Here is a 20,702-nt window from a genome sequence, read left to right on the forward strand (position 1 = left end):
GTTTAAAGGCCTAGAATATTTCACAGACTTTTCTATGAAGTGGAATTTTTAAAAGACTGCACCGCCTTATCATGACAAGGTTTGGCAGTCACTCTCTGTTATGTCCTGCTTGACCAATTAGGACAGCATACTGTCAGCAGTCAAGGCAGGGGCATTATCTTGCCCAGTGGCTTACTTTTGTCACAAAGAAAGTAAACTCCATGGAGTTTCTTCAGTGCCCATCATCTTCTCTGAAATAGACTGGTCCTGCCAGGAGCAGACATGTCTCATTGTCATAAAAAAAGGAACCTATGTTATTAAAACGTCTTGAATGCCATATTCTGTAGATCTCTGAAGTATTTGAAAATGACCTGTCTATCTAAAATATATTTGTTTGACCTCGAAAACACACCTAATATGACTACAAGTTTAGATGTAATAGGTGACTAATTACCAACCTGCATTTCCATATTATCCTAAACAGTTGATAATAGTAGCTTTCAAGAACTAGAAATTTACATTATATTATGAAATGAGCTGTAAAGATACAATATCTTGAACCAGATTAGAAACATATGAACAGTATGTTCTAACAAAATTAATCTTAAAGTTTTATCAATATACAAAATTTGTATACAATATATAAAAATTTAAACCAATGTAAAATATTTAAAACCAGTAGCTGCTTTTTTAAAAGTAGATTCAATAATCTACCTTTTAATCTTGTCATATCCATATCTTCCCTTTTTTCTTTTCAAAACAAGAACTTTGAATCTACTCTCGTTTGGCCAACTGTCCTCCTAACCATAACCAATAACAACTTGTAACCAACCCCCCTAAACAATAGCAAATACGCATAACTCATTGAATGACCAAAAACCATCCACCCCACCTCTTGGGAATGTGGGCATCATATTCTTAAATTTACTTCCTGCTGTCTGGGGGCAACTGTATCATTAGGGGGATCCTGTAAAGAAAAATTTGGGTTAATTGTCAAGTCCTGAGAGAGGTAGCTTAATCACTTGTTGTCCAGTCTCTGTGTAATGGGAAAGTGCAGGGGGTTTGTCTCAAGTTCTGTTTAGAGTAGTCTGTGAGGCTGGTTCATCTCAGCTAGCCACCTCAAAAATGTTCTGAGCGGTTTGTAGCCGAAAGTCGATCTTTAGGTGATTTTTTTTTAAGCTCAGTGGTGCTATCATAGTCCTGAAGAGTTGTCTTTGTGGGGCACCATCCTCCTTTGGAGACTTGAAAGATCAGTGTTAAGCATGCTTATGGTTTACTGCAGAAAATCAAACCCAAAGTCATGTACAGGAAGGTAGATAAAACCTTTTTCTACAATTAGTTAGTACTCTATATGACCACTGGGGTTGGAGAGATCACTCAGGGGTTAAGAACACTGCCTACTTTTACAAAGGTCCTGAGCTTAATTCCCAGCAACCACATGGTGGCCCACAATCACCTGTAACGAGATCTGGTGCCCTCTTGGGGAAGAGATGTGGTGAATCATCCTTACCAACTTAGACCATGAAACCCAATATGGACAAATTCAACAGAACCACCATATATGGGCTGCCCATGCATGCTAAAGCATTGCCAAGGCACAAATTTCATTCATTTTTATTCATATGACCATTAATGCCAGGACAAAAAGTTTCATTTTACATATATATACAATTATATATTATATTATATATGTATATATAATCATAAATTTTGATATAATATATATATATATCTTAAGAAAAGCTGTTAAAGAGTCACTATAAAGCCAAAGAAGAATGAGATTAGTGGCAATAAAATAGTTCTTAAATATTTATTTTTCTTTTGTCCCATATAAGGCAGCCCTACTGACATGAGACAGGGATTTTTGATTTTACTTTAATAAGCATGCTTGGGTTTAGAGAAGGAGAGAGCCACACTCCAAAACCAAAGCCAGCATTCACTTTTTAATTTTAATTGGACTGGTACAACAAAAAGATCATTTGCATTACATGTCTGTAGAGAATAGCAGAAAGAAACATTTGGTAAGATTTATGAAACGTTATCCTATTGGAAATGTGATATATTAATAGGGCAATTTACTCTTTTTCTTGGGACATTGGTGTTTGGATGATTTGTCCTTTACTTTCAGATGTCTTATTTGTCAAGTGGTCTTTGGATTTCTTAGCTGAATGACTTAATTCTCCTGAAAAGACAAAAACAAAACCCTTCCCCAACCCTAATTTTGGGGAGGTTCTCTTTTGGCATGTTATTTCTGATCAAATGAAAAACATTTGTTAGTTTTATAGGTTAGATTAGATTAAATAGCCACACGGCTTAATTAACTATTATCTCTTCTAATTAATGTCTCTCTTGTTTAAATCTAACCTTTATCAATTTTAATGGTAATCATGGCCTTTCTTCTCCTGTGGAAACAAAAACGAAAACCTTTCCCCAACATAACATATGTCCTGGTTTCCATTCTGAGGTCAACACATCTTTAAGTATACTGTCTGCTTTAATTCCATAGTTTTCTGTATTATCCAATGTATCTCTGTAGCTGTCATTCCTTTCACACTAGCACTTAGAAAATTCAAAGTTAATAAGGCATTATGAAATCTATATGGGGGTCTTTATCATTTCTTTCTGTTTATTCAACATATCCTCTAGAGTTTGATTTGATCTTTCTATAACTGCCTGTCCTGTAGGATTGTGTGATATACCTGTAATAAGCTTTATATCATAATAAAGAAAACACTATTTCATTTTCTTAGCAACATATACTGGAGCATTGTCTGTCTTTATTTGTGCAGGTATGCCCATGATGGCCATAACTTCTAGCAAATATATTATTACCTAATCAGCCTTTTCCAAACTCAGAGCAGTTGCCAATTAAAAACCTGAATAGGTAGTAATGGTAATGGTGTACATATTTTAGTTTTCTGAATTCTACAAAATGGAACACATCCATCTGCCAGATTTCAATCCTTTGAGTACCTGTGGGTTACATCCTGCATACAGAGAGTGGTGTTTGATTGTATAAAGAACAAGTAGGACATTGCCTTACAAGTTCCTTGACTTGTTGCCACATAATGGAAAGTCATTTTTTAAAATTGGAATGATGTTTTTTTGAGGCCTTCGGCACATTTCCAATCAATAATTCATCAATTTTTACATTACCTTGTGCTAGAGTACCTGGCAGACACATATGGGATCAAATTTGTGTTATGTATATGGGATGATTCCTACTCCTGATTGTATCTCACAACTGAATAAATAATAAAGTCAGTTCCTTATCATCTGGTATAAATTCAGTGGTTTCAATATGCAAAACAACTCTTTCTGCATACTGTGAATTGGTAACTATGTTTAAAGATTCCTTAAAATCCCTTAGTACTATGAGAATAGCATATCATTCTGACTTTTGGACAGAAGTATAAGGGCTTTGATTCACTTTACTTAAATTTTTTGATTTGTAACCTGCCTTTCCTGATTTTATTTGCATCAGAATAGAATGTAAGGGCTACAGTTATTGATGTTTTCCATAGAATGCAAGGAAGGATGCAGTTAGTTCTCTTTATAAGTTGAATTCTCTTACTTTTGGAATATTTTCTGTTAATTTCTCCCAAAAAAATTCAGCAGAAATTATAGTACCTTTTAATAATGATAAAATTGGCTGGGCAGGCTGATGGTTCCTGGTTGCCTCTTACTTTCTGAAGCCTCCTCAGCTTACTGTTAGAAGCTGTGCAAGCACGGTTTCTTTAAATATGTGTCTTGACATGAAAAATATCAGGAACATAAACTATTTGAAATGCCCAGACTTTGAAACAAACTATTCAGTTTTTAAAGTGTGAGTCCAATGTCTCAGGTTATCAAGATCCCTTTGCTCTCCCTCTTTCTCTTGTTTTTTTTTTTTTTTTTGTATTTTTAGTGAATTTTTTTATTATTGGAAACATAGTATACAGGTTTGTCTGTCAACCATTTAAAAGGTAGGACTATTGGTACCTTTGGAATATCAGCAGCTGTTGTACCCTGTTCTTATATAACCTCAATGGTCAGTGACTATTCTTTATAATACCTTCTAATATTTCTCCCAGAAACATGTTAATTTATGGTTTCTTTCTAAGACTGGGGAGATGTTAATATGAGTATTGTAACAAATCACGTCCCCACAAATTCATTGCTATGTTAGCCACATGTGGCTTTAATTTTTCTCTCTGTCCTTCCGGGTCTATGCATTTGACCAAACTTGTGCTCTGTTTTACCTGAGATAAAGTTTCAGTCTCTAAAAGCTGAATACTTACCTCCTGAAGAGGCCAATTTGGATGCCAAGATTTTGGTGAAATTATTGCTACATCACACCTATGTCGACCAGACAATGATGTCATTTATTTGCATTTTTAATACTGGACTTTGACCATTTATAGAAGTTTGCCAAAATCCTCGCTTTATGGTTTACCCTGAATTTTTTGTTGTCTCTTCTTTAGCCGTTCTATTATCCAGAGCAGTATGGTTTCTTAAAATAGGCATTAGGCTCTTCAATTAATCTGGGAAGGAGTTTCTTCTACAGTGGCAGTAAATGGCTAAACTGGATTTGGCATAGAGGCCTGCAAGAGACCCCACACACACACACAGAGTTTCCTGATGGCAAAGTGTTACCCTGAAAAATCTCTTGCTGATCTACACTCCAATGCTGCCTTTGCTATACCTTCTGCGTAATCCAGAAGGAAAGGGCATTTTGTTTTGATTAGAATAAACTTTGTTTCTAAGAATGCCTTGTTTACAATCACTTTTAATGTGACCTTGTTTGCCACAATTATAACACTTGACATTTTTATTTTACCTTAAAGCTCTGGAAATCACCTTTCCTATCCATGCATCATCGTGGTCATGAGATTCAATATTGATTGTATCTTGGATTCATTTTTCTAAGGGTGCTGATCTTGACTTTAAAGGCCTAATTATCCTTCTGCATTGAGAATTAACATTTTCAAAAGCAAAGATTCAACTATTATTTGTCTAGGTTCTGAATTTTTTATCATTCTATTTATTCCTGAAGTCAATCTTTGTAAGAAATCCATAAAGGTTTCCTTTGGGCCCTGTATAACTTTAGTAAATGACTCAGTTTTCTTTCCTACTTCTCCAATTCTGTCCCAAGCATTCAAAGCTGCTGTACAGCATAAAGACAGGAGGTGGTCAACATATAAAGATTGCCTTTCTACAGTAGCATAATTTCCTTCTCCAAGAAGTTAATCTTGGGAGATTTCCATACGTCTAGCTTTACTCCATTATTCCATTGTCTTAGCCTCTTCTCTGAACCAGGTACTCCATTGTAATTGTGGATCAGACTCTAGAACATCTTTAACCAAGTCTATCCAGTCTTTAGGAATACTTCTATTACAAGCCGACCATGAGTTTAACATTTGCTTCACAAAAGGTGAATGCATGCCATATGAGACTATTACTTCCTTGAATCGCCTTAAATCCAACATTTCCAAAGGAGTCCATTTAACTCTTGCACAGCCTTGAGTATATCTATCATTTGGCAGATGTTCCTGTAAGGTTACTAGATTGTTTAAAAACCTTATGCTGTTTGTCTCTAACCTTATAGTGTAATGCTGAAATTGATTCTCCATTAAATTCCTATGTCTAGATTTAAATATCTGTGATTTATTTTATTAAGTTTTTCTAAGGCCTGTATCTTGGCAGTCAAACCAAACAACTTTTTAAGAGATAAACCAAGAAATTATCAAAACAACAAGGATTATCAAAATGATAATTAACAGTACATCAATCCCAGTTGAGTATCCCTTCATTCAGTTGTTCCATTTTTAAATTATGAATTACATAATCATATAGAGACTAGATTTTTCTCTATTGTAATTGTGTTCCCCATTTTTTTAACATGGGAAAAAAACTGTCCTGTTTAACTAATTCCTCCCTTAAGAATTCCCAATTGTTTCACCAAATATGATGAATAAGTGAGACTTATTGCTACTGAGTAGAACAGCAAAAGTCTGATTAGATTTCAAGGCAGCTACCTAATTTGGCAGCAGCGCAAGAAGGGGGTTCAGGAAAGTCCACCAGGAGAAAGCAAAGGAAAAACAAGGCAGTAGAGCTGTGACTTCAGCAACATGTAGCTCTAGCCTATGCCGGTGGCTACAAAGCTACAGACAAATGGCATTTTTTGTGAATTCGTACCCCAAACGTTGGGCATCAGATGTAGCATGACGAATAAAAACCCAGAGACAGATATTGGGGTTCAAGATGAAGATCAGAAGAGCAAAGTAGCCAAGCCTTTAGAGAGCTCTTACCTCTATGAAATCTTCAGGCTGAAAAAGACAAGTTCCTATCTTATCCTGCCTTATATTCCTCTCTAGTGCTGGGATTAAAGGTGTGCACCACCACTGCCCAGCCTCTATGGCTAACTAGTGTAGCTGCTGGAATTAAAGATGTTTGCAACCACTGCCTGAACTGTATGGCTTACTGGTGTGGCTAGCTTTGAACTCTGATCTTCAGAAACTTTGTTAGATCATAAATAAAATATCACTAGAACAGAAAACACAAATTAGGTCAGAATGTGTTAGCTTTCTGTCAATAAAACAAAATATCTAATATTGAACTAAGAAGAATTAGTAAGAAAGATCAAATCCCGAACTTTTGTATTGTTTTTATCTGAACAACTTTAAAATTATAACTAAGTATTTATCCCTGTACTAATTCCAAAACAAAAGACTACAGTATTTACAAATATTCTTTCAAAAAAAATGGACCTGAATATTGTAAAACACAATTTAAGTTCAAAGTCCTAAAAAGTATATATGTTAAATCAAAACATTTAAAGACTAAAGAATAATTATAATTTTTTAAATAAGTTTAATGAAGTCATAAAAAGATCTTACTAGTAAATACTTTGGGAATATCTATCAAACTTTACAGAAACATTGTAAACCATTACAAAATTAAAATTTTCATATTTCAATATTTTGGAAACTCTTACCTTGACATTTCCCAATAATTGATGTAAAATCATCTTTTGCAGACCTACCAATGAAAAATAAAAACAATAGTTTTACCATAATAAAACTGATATGTAAGTCTATGAAACACTGAGATCTAGACAACACCTGTACATAACAGTAGGTAATGCCTTCTGTCACAAAGACAGGTGGTTTAGTGTCTCAAACTGAATTCTTTCATTAGCAATCTTCTCGTTACAGATATGGGGCTAGAGCAGGAACACTGATATAGCAGAAGTGGGCTTAAGCATGATCTTATGATACAGTAGGAGCCTGTACCACCGGCTCAAAAGATGTGATTCAATAAATCTAGGATGGGACCCAAGTAGGATTATAGACTAAAGCTCCACACACTGATATCAGTTAAGAACCACTGATCTGTAGCATATTATAAAGTCTGATCACAAATTAATAATTTAACAAATCACATAACCTAAATAGGCTATAATACATAAAGCAGTAGCCTGTTTACAATCTATAATCCTGAAATATAGAACACAGTAGCATAATTAGTACAAACTATGTTCAAAACAAAAACTGGTGAACTTGTAAGAACATAATTTAAAAATAATTACCTAAAACTTTAATATCTATAGAACTTGAACAACCAATTTCACTTCTATGAAGTTATTTTCAGGAAATAATTACAGATTTATATAGTTATCAAAGAAACTAATGTAATCCAATTTATAAAGAAGAAAAACATATCAAGTATGAGAGATTAATTAAATTTTGCTGTGCACATCCAATGAAATATTATTCAATTACTATACCTGACATGGAACAATTTCATAAAAAATTAATTTCAAGGGTTACCCAGGAAAAAAGTGATATAAATTTTAAAGTGTAAATTAAATTTATAAATCACAAGAGTAATTCACAAGTTGGCATCAAGTAGAATAAACAATATCATCCACTAATGATACACACACACACATATCACAGACAGAAGAACAAGTTTCAAACAACATATGTCAAAATTTTAATAGTAAACAAGTTAGATAGTCAAAAAGGTAATACTAATTCTTTCCATTTAACTATATCTTCTATTATTTCTAAAGGGACCACTAAGCGCTGCTTTTTAAATAATTTACAAAACTTTTCATATTTTAGCTATTTTTCAAATACTGTTAGCTATGACTACAGACATAAATACAGAAATAAATATCCAAGATACACACTGCTTAGCTCCCAAGTGGGACGAGGCAGAGAGAACTGCCTCTGAAATGAAGCTGATCTGATTCCAACTCCATCTCAGGGACTGAGACAAAGAATGAACATAACCTTCCCTCCAGACAATGGGATGACAGCGCCTCACACAGATCAGAGAAAACTGAAGGAGGCGTCGGTGAATGCGCATCACATCCATCCTACATGTGACAGCAAACAAGTGGGAAGAGGAAAGCGGGATGCACATAACGGTTTTGCTAAAACCATCATAATTTATTCACTTCCAAAGAGTAAACTGTGGTGGGGATATTTACACATTTTCTTTAGTTTCTTCCTGTCTTTGTTGGGGTCTTTCACAGCTTCTAACTAGTTCCCATATTAGCAGCAGCCCACAACCATATGGAATTATTACTTCACTATTTGAATAAAGTAAACATCTATTAACCACTCAAAAACTGTAGCTGCTGTCAAAATGCAAATTAAAGAGGAATTTACACATTGTTATTTTATCCAAAGTCAGTCCCTAGCACAAGCAAGTTAAGGACAGCATAGTAAGTTAGTGACAGGATTTAACACAATAACGCTGGAAAACAACAACCCGAATACTTTTGCAGAAAGCAGGGCTAGCTCTCAAAAACTAAACTGCTTCGGTGTTTCTTGTCTCTTTTCTCAGGAACCATTTCATCTTCACAACTACTGCTGATGGCAATTAATGACCTAGGACACTGGCATCAACTCCCACAGTTGACACTAATCAAGAAATAATCATTAAACACCTGCACGGTGTTGCTACAGCTACCACTGCGCAGGTCTCACATTGTATATTGTTGTGGTTTAAACAGGAATGCCCTCCATAGGCCCATGTGCCTTACCACTTAGTCCCCAGCGGAGGGCTGTTTGGGAAAGTTGTGGAACCTTTAGGAGGTGGACATTTGCTGAAGGAAGTGAAGGTTTTGGAGCCCAGCCCTCCTTCCTGTCCTCTCCGTGTCTCCTGATCACTCACGCCATATGCCCAGCCTGCCTCAGGCTTCTGCCATCACGCTTTCCCCGCTCCAACAGACTACATCTCCCAGAAACAAGAATGAACTCTTTGATCCTAAGCTGGTTTGGTTAGGTATTTTGTCTCAGCAATGTTTGAAATAATTAAGCCACTTGTGTTCATCACTGTTGTGGATAGAAAACACACAGAAGAGAAAGAGAAAGTGACTTTAAAATTCAAAAACAGCCCAACATGGTGGCACACACCTGTAATCCCAGCACTGAGAAGGCAGAGGCAGAGGATTAAAACTTCTAGGCCAGCTGGGGTCACACAGAAAGATCCCAACTCAAAGAAAAGCTGCAGGACAATTGCTACATACACTTTACTTGGTTATTCCTCATTTACTAGAAAACACTTCCTTTTAGGTCACTGCAAAGTCCAGACCTGTGCTTATATCCATTCAACACAAAAGCAGCTAAATAGCAAGTCTGAGCAAAGCTGCTCCCCATAATCCCCTCTTAGCATCTGTTCCTCTCTTGCACTGGCATTGTTCATCACATGGAGACTAGAAATTCCTATTATGTTCATGGAAATGGAACAAGTGGAGGTCAAGTGACCTTTTTTGAGGGGAAGGAATTGAACTTGGGGCTTTGCCCCAGGTAGACAAGAGCTCTATCATTGTGCTACATCCCCACCCTTATATTTGTGGGAATATATCATACTGAGGGAGACGATCCCTAACTATAAAGAAAACACAACAAAATCAGAGCTGCAGGCCCCAGGCCTCATTCACAATGCATTCCTTGTAAATGGCACATGCTGGAGCTGTAGAAAACAGAGGTGCTAATCAGAATGAGGGGGACACCCAGCATCTATACCAAAGCACAGCATGGCTGAAATATAAATGGAAACTGCACTTTCGCTTCCTGGCCACTCAGTCCTGAATAATCACACAAAAACTTTTTTTGGCCAACAGCTCAGGCTAGCTAGCTCTCACATCTTAAATTAACCAATTTCTATTATTTTATATTTTACCACAGATTTGTAGCTTGTTACCTCACATCTTGTTTCTTGGGTGGCTACATGGTGTCTGCCTGACTCCGCCTCCTTTCTTCCTGCATTCAGTTTAGTTTTCTCCACTAGCTATATTCTGTCCTGTCATAGGCCAAAGCAACTTCTTTATTAACTAATAGTAATAAAACATATTCATAGCATACAGAGGGGAATCGCACATCAGAAAAACCTGAAGCTACAAAAATGGATCCTAAATTATTACATATATCATTTATCCTTCATTTCCAAAGCAGAGAAAAGTCTACCCAACATCTCAGACCTACGAGAATGTCATGAGTTAACAGGAGTACTTAACACCCAGCACCGGCATCAGCTTAATAGAAGTAACCCTAAGTGTGCTCAATGTTACAGGTGTTTGGTGCAAGGAGCTCCCCACACATAGTGTGCTCTCAAAGGCTTCCTGGTGGAGCTCATCTCACACCAAAATTTGTGTGTATTACAAAGCTTTTGCAAATTATCCTTTCTTCTAAATTTTCATTAGCAAGTTCCATGGATCTTTGGTCAAGCTCTCCCTCTCAGACTCAAATATCTTGATCGCACTTATATGCCCTGATTCTTATATCAAAAATCACTTCATCCATCTTCTCTTTTCAAGGGAAAAGTGAATGTTGTATTCTGACTGCTGTTTATAATTAAGGTAGATACTAAAAGCTTGGTTCTCAAAACACTTCACAGAACTGCAACAAACGGAATAGGAGACTCTAGCCGTCCCTACTAGTGGTATAAATTCAAACACTGCCAAGGGGATGCTTAACAACATGCTTAAAAACAACACAGAGGGATCTATATAGCCATATCAGGTTACATTGCTGAGCAAGGGAAGATTGTCATCACTGCCATTACTTCCTTGGTGGCTTGAGGGGAATCAGAGAGCCTCCCCACTTGAAGCGAGTACCTGACAGGGAAAGACTTTTCTACTCCTCCAAAAAGCTGCGGGAATCCAGTTCTGCTTGGATACACAGGAAGAAAAAACCTTAAACCGCAGAAAATGAACACTAACACAAAGCAACTGAATGGGCACTAGTGCTATTTTAGTGAGAGCAGTGGGGCAGCAGAAAACATGTCCATTGGTATCTAAGTATTTATATGTGTGGTGTGCATGTCCGTATGTATCCACACCCACATATGTGTAGGTGGACAAGTGCGCAAAGGGAGGCCCAAAATTGACAACAGGTGTCTTCCGTATCAGTCTCTAACCTATATGCTGCCACAGGGTCTCGTGTTCAAACCAGAGCTAACACTCTCAGCTCCTGTGGCTAGCTGCATTGTTGTGGGGATCCCATTTCCACCTACCACAGGAACTGGGATTACAGGTAGGACACTATGCCCACCCATCTTTTACATAGGTTCTATGAATCCAAACTTCACTCCTCTAGATAGCATAGCAAGTTGTTTATCTGCTCAACCATCACCCAAGCCCTCCACTTACATCTGACAACCAATAGATAGGCTTTGCTAGTAAAAGAGGGACCCTCAATATTAGAAATGGCAAATATTTAGTGGGTTGATGCAAATTCCAAAACAAATCAACTACTCCTGAGTTTGCAACTCAGGCCAGCTTAAAAAGTACTTTTTTTAATGTACATATGTGTGTGTGTGTGTGTGTGTGTGTGTGTGTGTGTGTGTGTGTGTGAGTTCAAGTGTACTGTGTGCACACAGGTACACCTGAAGGACAGAAGAAGGCATTAGAGGCCCTGGAACTGAAGCCATGGGCAGTTGTGAGCCACTGTGCAGGTACTGGGAACAGAACCCAGGTCCCTGCAAAAGCAATAAGCAGTTTTAACCACTGAGCCATCTCTCCAACCCCTAGAGGTATATTTTAGATAAAAACATAGTATCATTGAATGTACTCAGTGGACACCACACAGACCTCCAGTAATCACCTTGGTCATTCAGTCTTATATTCACACACTTATGCCATTATTGCAAAGCTGCCCTGCTGGGGAATATTATTTTAAGGTGTGTGACCTTTGTTTATGCCTCATTTGTTTAACTCTGTAAAGCTGTGGTTCCTTGCCTGTATAAAACACTTGATGGTCTAATAAAGACATGAACGGCCAATAGTAAGGCAGGAGCAAGGATAGGTAGGTCTGTCAGGCAGAGAATAAATAGAAGGAGAAAACTGGGAGAAGAGAGGATGAGCAATAAGAGAACAAGGTGAGGAGGACATCAGGGGCCAACTACCCAGCCATCCAGTCAGCACGGAATGAGGGAAAATAAGATATACCAACGTAAGAAAAGGAAAAAGCCCCAAGGCAAAAGATAGATGGGATAACTTAATTTAAGGAAATGGCAAAAAGTAAAAATAAAAAAAAAAACAAGCCAAGCTAAGACTGGGCATTCATAACTAAAATAAGCCTCCGTTTGTGATTTATCTGGGAGCTGGGTGGTAGGCACCTCAAAAAGCAAAGGAGTTAAATATCACACAACATTGTCTTGCTTTGTTTCACATCTTGAGACATCTTGCATTGGTCTAATTAACTATTTCATCAGTAACTAGTCCAACAACAGCTACTTCCAGGCTTCTAGAATATTATCTTCATGTAGCAAGAAAACATCATTTGTCGGGAGCCAGCAGGAAGTACAGAGACGAGCACACCACACTAAGAGAACATCGTTTATAAGTCAATCTTTGATACTTCACAAAAGTGACTTGAGAGTAAAATCCCTTAAAATATCACCTATGAAAAGATTAAAACCTTAGTTCTTATGTATAAGGAATGAGGCTTTTTCTCCTCAAAAGAAATCTTCCATACAGCCTACATTGGCAATTACCTGATCTCCACACACTGGTCCTGGACAGCTGCCAGAAGCTTGCCATTGCTTCATAGGGGAAAAGAGAAAGAAATTCTGCTGTGAGTACTGGAGTCTTTACTTTGATGAGATTATTTTACAGTAAGTTTTTTAAAGTTTTGCTGTCATTATCTACCTTCTGACTTGACAACTGAATGAATATACCAGTACAAAATCAGAGAAATGATCAATACAGCTTAAATTAATATGTTCAAGCAACAATGACCATATGGAAGAAAGGGAATTTAATACAAATCAAGAATGAAAGCCACAAGGACCCCAAAAATCCATGTCTGAGTCGAGATTTAGGGGAAATGCAGACAGAAGTTTGAAGTGAATTTTACAGATACTTACTTTGCAAGAACCAAATGCCAGTTTATCTGCTTATTTACCAAGCGAACCAGTCCCTCGGGAAGCAAAAACGGAGCAGGACTGAAAGCACAACATAAAAGCTAGCTTAAGACTGAGTCATGAAAATCATATGTAAAGGACGAAAAATTAAAAGAGAGGGTTTTATATTAAAAACTTGAATATTAGTAAACCTAAATCCAAAAAATACTAAATTTTTATAATTTTTACAGATCTTATTTATTATATATACAGTAATCTGCCTGCAGGTCAGAAGAGGGCATAAAATCTCATAATAGATGGTTGTGAGCCACCATGTGGTTGCTGGGAATTGAACTCAGGACCTTTGGAAGAGCAAGCAGTGCTCTTAAGGGCTGAGCCATCTCTCCAGTCCAAAACCTGCTAATATTATATATGAAACTTCATGAGGAGTAGGAGATAAACACCAATGGCATGCTTACAGTCCACACAACTACCAAAACAGCAAATTTCCTCAACCATCTCTACCCTATTGCACCCTACATCCTCAAAAATCAAAACTAACAAAAACAAACACATCACACACACACACACACACACACACACACACACACTTGAGTGTGCACACACACACACACACACACACACAGACACAAAATGAAATAAAAAAACACTGAGCAAATAGTTCTACAAGTGATCAAAGGTCTCTATTTTAGGACTATCTTATCTTTAGAACTGTTAAGTTTAAGGTTTGGAGAAAGCAACATGAAATTAATATCTCTACTTTTAAAAATCACTACAAACATTGCTAAATGCAGAATTATATCATTTTATCAGATTAATTATTTCCTTGTCCTTGTTGAACATGAAAAATCATCATCATAGTTGACCATAACAACATGCAAAGAATTAAGAAAAAAAAAGCACAAGAGGTAAAATCTGAAGACCGACCACACAGCAAGGCAGCTCCTGACCACAGAGTTGAAGCAACAACAAGAACAAAAGTGCTCCTTAGCATACACAAGACACACTGTCCAGCATAGGGGCCTGTCCTACGCAGTGGAGGATGCTCTTCAGAGGAACAGAAGTAAGCAGGGTATGATCACTACGGACTAAAGGAACAATGAGTGGACTAAGACGTCACCAGCTCACACCAAATTCTGTGAAATGTCTATTAAAAACAAGGTTTGCCATGGGAGGCATGTCCCTTTCTGAGTGATTACAGAGGAGGGTTGGATGGGGTGAGGGGTGAAGGCAGGGGAGGCCGTGGTTGGGATGTAAAATAATTTAATTAATAAAAAATAGAAAAAAACTTGAGCTTTTCAAACACACCATTAAGAAAATGAAAAGGCAACAACAAATTGAAATACACTTCCAAAGCCTGAATTTCCATATAGATACATACATACATACATACATACATACATACATAGATTGTCTGAACATCAACATCTCCACCTTAATCTGATATTCAAAACATTAAATCACAAAAGGTGACAATCTTTGTAAGAACTGAAGGCTCACCTGTACCAGATGTACTGACGCAAAAATAACAGGCGATCTGTAATAAAAAGAAGCAGTCATTTGCAAACAACTTGTAAAATGAGACCAACCTAATATACACTATAACTTTTATAAGACCATATATTTGCTTATATTAAAGTCCACGTGTACGTTACTCAAACATTGAAATATTTCCCAACTACAAATTTTAAAAATGGTTTTTTGAGATGCTAAATTTAATCTAAGAAACCTTATTCAAATCATTACTAGGAATCACAGTAGATTGCTCTTTAAAACAAATATATTTGTATGAAGTATAAAATCTAAATCTAGATAGTAATTAGAACTTTGCAACAACTTTATAAGTAATACCTGGAGAAGTCTGTGATAAACAAAATTTCAAACACAGGTTTAAGACTGCTTTATATCATCTGTGTGGTGTGTGTGTGTGTGTGTGTGTGTGTGTGTGTGTGTTTGAGGGACACAGAGAAACACACACACACTCCTGTACACACAGTTAGGTATAGAGTGAGGGAGAAAAGTCTGAAGAAGAACATCATATTTAGGTTGTAAAATGAAGAAACTTTTATTATTTAATGTAGTTACTTAAACTTTCAATTTTTTTCTAAATTATTTTAATCAGTTATATGTCTTCTAAATTAAATCAAAACTTCATTTGTGATAATGAAAACTGAATATACCACAACTTTAGTTATTCATAAGTTTTCAATTTTTTTGAACTGATTCTTCTCTTCATAAGGAACTCACACCCAACATAAGGATAGCCTAAAAGGTCAGAAAGACAGACAGGTAGTCACATTCCCAAAGAACGATGTGAACAAATCTCCACATCTAAAAACATTAAAGGGGAGTTAGAAAAATGCTCGGTGGTTAAGACCTGGGTTTGATTCCCAGCACAGGCACAGTGGCGCACAACAATCTATAACTTCAGCTCCAGCAGACTCTACATCTCTTCAGACCTCCATGGGTTCCTGCACACACATGGTATACACCACACACACACACACACACACACACACACAAACACACACAGGGACACCCACATACATTAATACATACATATAATATGAAATAAATAAATATAAGACAGCACCTACCTTATCAGTCTGCTGGAAGAATTATATTAATCTGTTAATAAAGTCCTCATAGCTCAAAAGGCTGGTGCTCAATTATTTTTCAGACTCTTGTTGGTTTATATGTAAAGTCTATCATTGGCTAAATGAATGCTCAATTTAATCACATTTGTAATTTAAGTATTTTTTACATTCTATCTGAACCTCTGTGTAAACATGTGCAATGGTGTCTCACACTGGGCTCATCACCTCCTGGTACAACACGGGGAACGGCTAAACCTAGGCTACAGTTTAGTTCTAAGCAGAGTTAGAGATAGGTAAGACTGAAAACCTACATACATACGTACACACACACACACACACACACACACACACACACATACATACATGCATCTGTAGAAATAATTACATATAAGATTAAAGGCAGACAATATGTATGCTAACGACCTTCATCAGGTTTTATATCAGAAGTCTAAAAGAAACTTTTTAAATCACTAGGCTGTCTAGAATTGCACAGTTGTGAAATGAGAAAAAACTGTCCACTAACTATGCAATACATAAAACACAAGTCATATTTACCTCTGATGGCTTTTGTGATGATGAATGATGCCCCATGCTTTCGGTTGCCTCTAAGCTACAATTTAAAAAAATTTAAAAATGTTTTAAACTTACTTTTTTTTAATTTTACAATACTTACAACATATTAATTTTAACTTCTTTATTTCTATCCAGAGAATTGATTACTATCAGTATTTTAAAACTTCTTCCAGACTGAAAAAAACATCATCTAGACTGTGTGCAGTGGCTTAAGAGTGAAATTGACAGTTATAGGTACACGTCAGAAAGAACACAAAAATGAGGTTAGAAACTGTTTTCAAATCAAAACACCAATAAAAAGACAAAAAAAAAGCAGGGGCAGGGCTGAGGTGTATTTAAGTGGTAGGAAACTTGCCTATGATGTGTTGGGCTAAACAAAGATCAGGTTTTACCATTCAAGACTATATTTGTTGACAAGTCAGTACAGTTGACTTAGATAGACCACAGAAACCTAAAACAAATTTTACTTGGAGGAAAAGTAGTTATCTGTTGTGTATCCATGGAGACAATGTTATTAACAAAACACAGATATAACTACTACATTAAAAAATTTTACTCCATAATTATAAACTGAATGCTGTAAGATAAAGAATAACAGTATTTCCTATGGTGAGTACTATATGAAAGTATAGTAAGTACTATATTAAATTACTACCAAGAATAAAATGAATAAAAGCATTAGCAAGTGCAGGTACATTATTCCCTAAGAAACCCACTCAACAAACAGGAAGAAGTCATCAGGAGACAATTTGGCACCGTGGAAGTATAGAAAAGTGAATCAGATGCAGAGCCTAGAGGTCAATAGCTGTGTGGAGTAGATATGGAAATCTGTAATAAAGAGAGACGTGAGAGGGCAAAGTACAGTGAGGATTCCGTACAAGGTGACGCTGTGCTGTTTTTAAATCAATGTATAATGTTAAGCACGCTGAGACATTATTACAGACGTTGTCAGAAGTGTCACGTGTCTTTATCCAACTAAAAGGCAGCACGGAACAGCCTCTTAATTTCATAATCTACAAAATGTCCACATTATTCAGGAGAAGCAAGAATTAATAAAAGCAATATATGGAGATCTCTGCCCATACAAGACATAATTTAAAACAAGTGGAAGAAACACTCAAAAAAGACAGCAATGGAACACAGTGGGTTGGATTCAGGAATCTCTACTAAAAGTCCTTCGTGGTCATGCTGCTTCCCCAGGACCTAATACACTGGCATGTCATGCCCTCTGTATGATATGTCAAATAAATGGTCCTGGGGCTCCTGTTCTTCACCCTATGATTAGAAGGCTGTCCCTAGGAAACTAGTAACTCCGGGGTCCAGAAGTTAGCAAACACCGTACTTCGTCTCCTGCAGACCTGGAGAACGACCACAGCTTCTTTCTTTTCATTCCCTTCGCATTTTGCTCAAACGGTCACTTAAGGCTTGGTAAGGAAAACGGTCACTGGTCGGTTTTCTCTCCTCCACAGTGGAAGTTCCATGAAGACAACTCATCTCTGGGACCCGGGTGTACAGGCAGGCAGGCAGATCACACACATACACACACACACACACACACACACACACACACACGTACACGCCTATTACTGAGATGTCAAGAAGACCGTGTGCACACACAGACAGACAAACCACACACGTACAAGCCTCTTACTGAGATGATGAGAAGACCGTAGGGGTCCTGCAAAATTCTCCCGCCACAGAGAACAAGAAAGCAAGCCAAGTACGGATGTGGAAAGGACTCCCTCCCTCTAAGGCAGGCGAGTGACACCGACCACCCGAGTGGGTGACAGACTGCCTGAGGACCGACAGCCGAACTCTGACTCCACAGACACCCCTCAGCGAGCCCCAGACCCAGCAGCCCCGCCGTTGCCAGGCGACAGCACAGCTGCCATCCCCGCTCCGCTGGGCTGCGTGGCACCGCGACGTGGCTCCACACGCCACGCGCCCGCGTCACGCCGACCGCCTTCAAGGAGGGTCCGGTTCACCTGCACTTCTGTCTCGGGTGGCCACTCGGTGTTGACCAGCAAGTCATAGAGGATCGTCTCCTCCTCGTCTGCAGAGCCGGGACTCGAAGCCGGCACTGACTCGGAGGCCGCCATGTTGGCCCGGAACAGAGTGGCGGAGGGAGGGGCCCTACGGTAGCTGACGCGGGTCAAACTTCCTGGGACGCGGCCGCTGCTGATTGGAAGAGAGTGGAGTGAATTAATTGGCTGCTGAAAGGGCATACTATGGGTTGAAAAATGACGGTGTCATGTGTAAGGTAGATCTTGGACTCTGTCCGTTCTGTGCTCATTTGTGCCTAAAATGACTCAAGTTCCTGAACCTTTCTTACCCAGTCAGTTTCTACAAAAGACTAGGTACAAGTACCTCCAGAAATGCTGGTGTTCATTTAAGTACCCATCCCCTAACACAGAAAGTGTTCGGCCAGAGGGTTTTAAATATACCAAGGGGTTATTCAGATCTACAGAATAAACTAACGGTTGGGTATCACACGGATGGTGTTTTTAGGCTCCTAAAACACCCAGTGAGGGCAAGAGGGTCTGATGTAGACTTCCTATGACAGGTAGAGCTTGTCAGCTATGTAACCGAAGATGTCCTAGAAATCACTGTACAACATGGATTAGCCTTAGGTAGACTCAGTCCTCCCCAGGACTCAGAGTACAGATATGTGCCATCGTGAGCAGCCATGGACCTTCGACTATAAACAAAAATTGGATCCACTGGAGAAGGTTGGGAAAGAATATTTAAGTTAGAAGCGACTGCAGCACATAAAGACATAGATAGAAAAATTGAGTTGCAGTGACAGACAGGGTGACTAGAGAGAGGCCAAGCTGGGAAATAGGGTAGAGAACATAAAAATACGACAGCTTGAGGATTCCCTAGAGGGGATACCTACCTCATTTGTTCATTTACTTATTCCTGAACAAATGTCTCTCTGTGGAAGGCCGTTTACTGAAAACAGAACCAACTGTGACCTGAATGACCACATGGGCTGCGTTAAGAAGAAGCACAATTTCCCAAAATACCTTTCAGAAATGATACTGTACAATAACCATCTCTGCACATTAGGCAATGATATAATTAAAAGACACAACTGGAGCGTTCTAATAGTTCCCATTTCTCTCCAAGTTAAATTAACTCAAAGCCATATATCTTTTGCCTGCACCTTTTATTCTCACAGCTGAACTTCTATTGCACACACACACTCACACACACACACACACACACACACACACACACACCCCATTTAGTTAGACTCTTACCGTGTCTGAGACACTAAACGCACATAAACAACAGGCACTTTGACAGGGATGTTCCCCTATGCACAGAGGTTCTACCTGATATATGATGGCTTTCTCATATCCTTCCAGTTTCTGTTTAAATGCCACCTTCCTTCTTACCTCTACCCTGCCTGCCTGTAGTAGGAGGACCTTTTGTTTGTTCCTGGCCATCCACACTTAAAATAACCACACAGAAACTCTGTTATTTGCAATGCTGTTTGGCCAATAGCTTAAGCATATATCTAGCTTACTCTTATATCTTAAATTAACCCATTTCTATTCATTTGTGCATTACCACGTGGCTGTGGCTTACCAACAAAGTTCCAGCATGTCTCTCCCCAGCAGTGGCTGCATGGCATCTCCCTGTCTCCCCCTTCTTTATTCATTAACCAATAAAAACAACACATATACAGAAGGACCTCCCACACCACCTGCCTGTATCTAAATTTGCAAACACCTCACCACTACTTCAGCTTCCCAGCCTTCTCCAAACCTGCTCAGTTATTTAGTGTTCTTTTTTTCATAACACATATCATCATTGGATAGGCTATGTGATGTGTAATGTATTGTATCTGTGCACTCTCTGTCCTCAACCTCCAAAATGTAAGTTCCAACCTGGCAGAGCGTGCCATCATCTTGTATAATAAATTCAATACATAGCAGCACTGTGTTCCCAGCATTTATAACAATACCAAGCACAGAGCAAGGGACAAAATTTATATTGCTGTTGCGTAAAAGAAGAATTTCCAACTTTTTTTTAAACAAACTCCTACTACATGGCACCAGAAAGCTTAGAACTCTTACTGTCAAGCAAACCTCTTGCATCTATCTTCTGTAGAGTTCCCACTACACAGGGATTTTTGAATGACTTATGTTTACACACTCAGAGTATTTTTTTGCAGCTTCTGGG

General features: G+C 38.0%; 1 protein-coding gene across 4 annotated transcripts in view; it reads right to left on the reverse strand.

Moving 5' to 3' along the window:
• The window catches only part of Nbas (NBAS subunit of NRZ tethering complex), a 305,952-nt gene extending 287,321 nt beyond the window's left edge, over window positions 1-18,631 (reverse strand). For all 4 annotated transcript variants that reach the window (XM_087907244.1, XM_087907242.1, XM_087907243.1 and 1 more), the window contains exons 1-6: window positions 18,497-18,631; window positions 16,494-16,548; window positions 14,842-14,878; window positions 13,345-13,422; window positions 12,973-13,020; window positions 6,956-6,999 (exon numbers count right to left, since the gene is read on the reverse strand). In XM_087907244.1, coding sequence (XP_087763370.1) covers window positions 6,956-6,999; window positions 12,973-13,020; window positions 13,345-13,422; window positions 14,842-14,878; window positions 16,494-16,548; window positions 18,497-18,610 — 376 coding nt within the window. In that variant the 5' untranslated portion in view covers window positions 18,611-18,631. The remainder of the gene's footprint in view (window positions 1-6,955; window positions 7,000-12,972; window positions 13,021-13,344; window positions 13,423-14,841; window positions 14,879-16,493; window positions 16,549-18,496) is intronic.
• Between the last annotated feature and the right edge of the window lie 2,071 nt (window positions 18,632-20,702).

Source organism: Myodes glareolus, chromosome 6 (genome assembly GCF_982192425.1).
Source record: "Myodes glareolus chromosome 6, mMyoGla1.1, whole genome shotgun sequence".
Lineage (NCBI taxonomy): Eukaryota > Metazoa > Chordata > Mammalia > Rodentia > Cricetidae > Myodes > Myodes glareolus.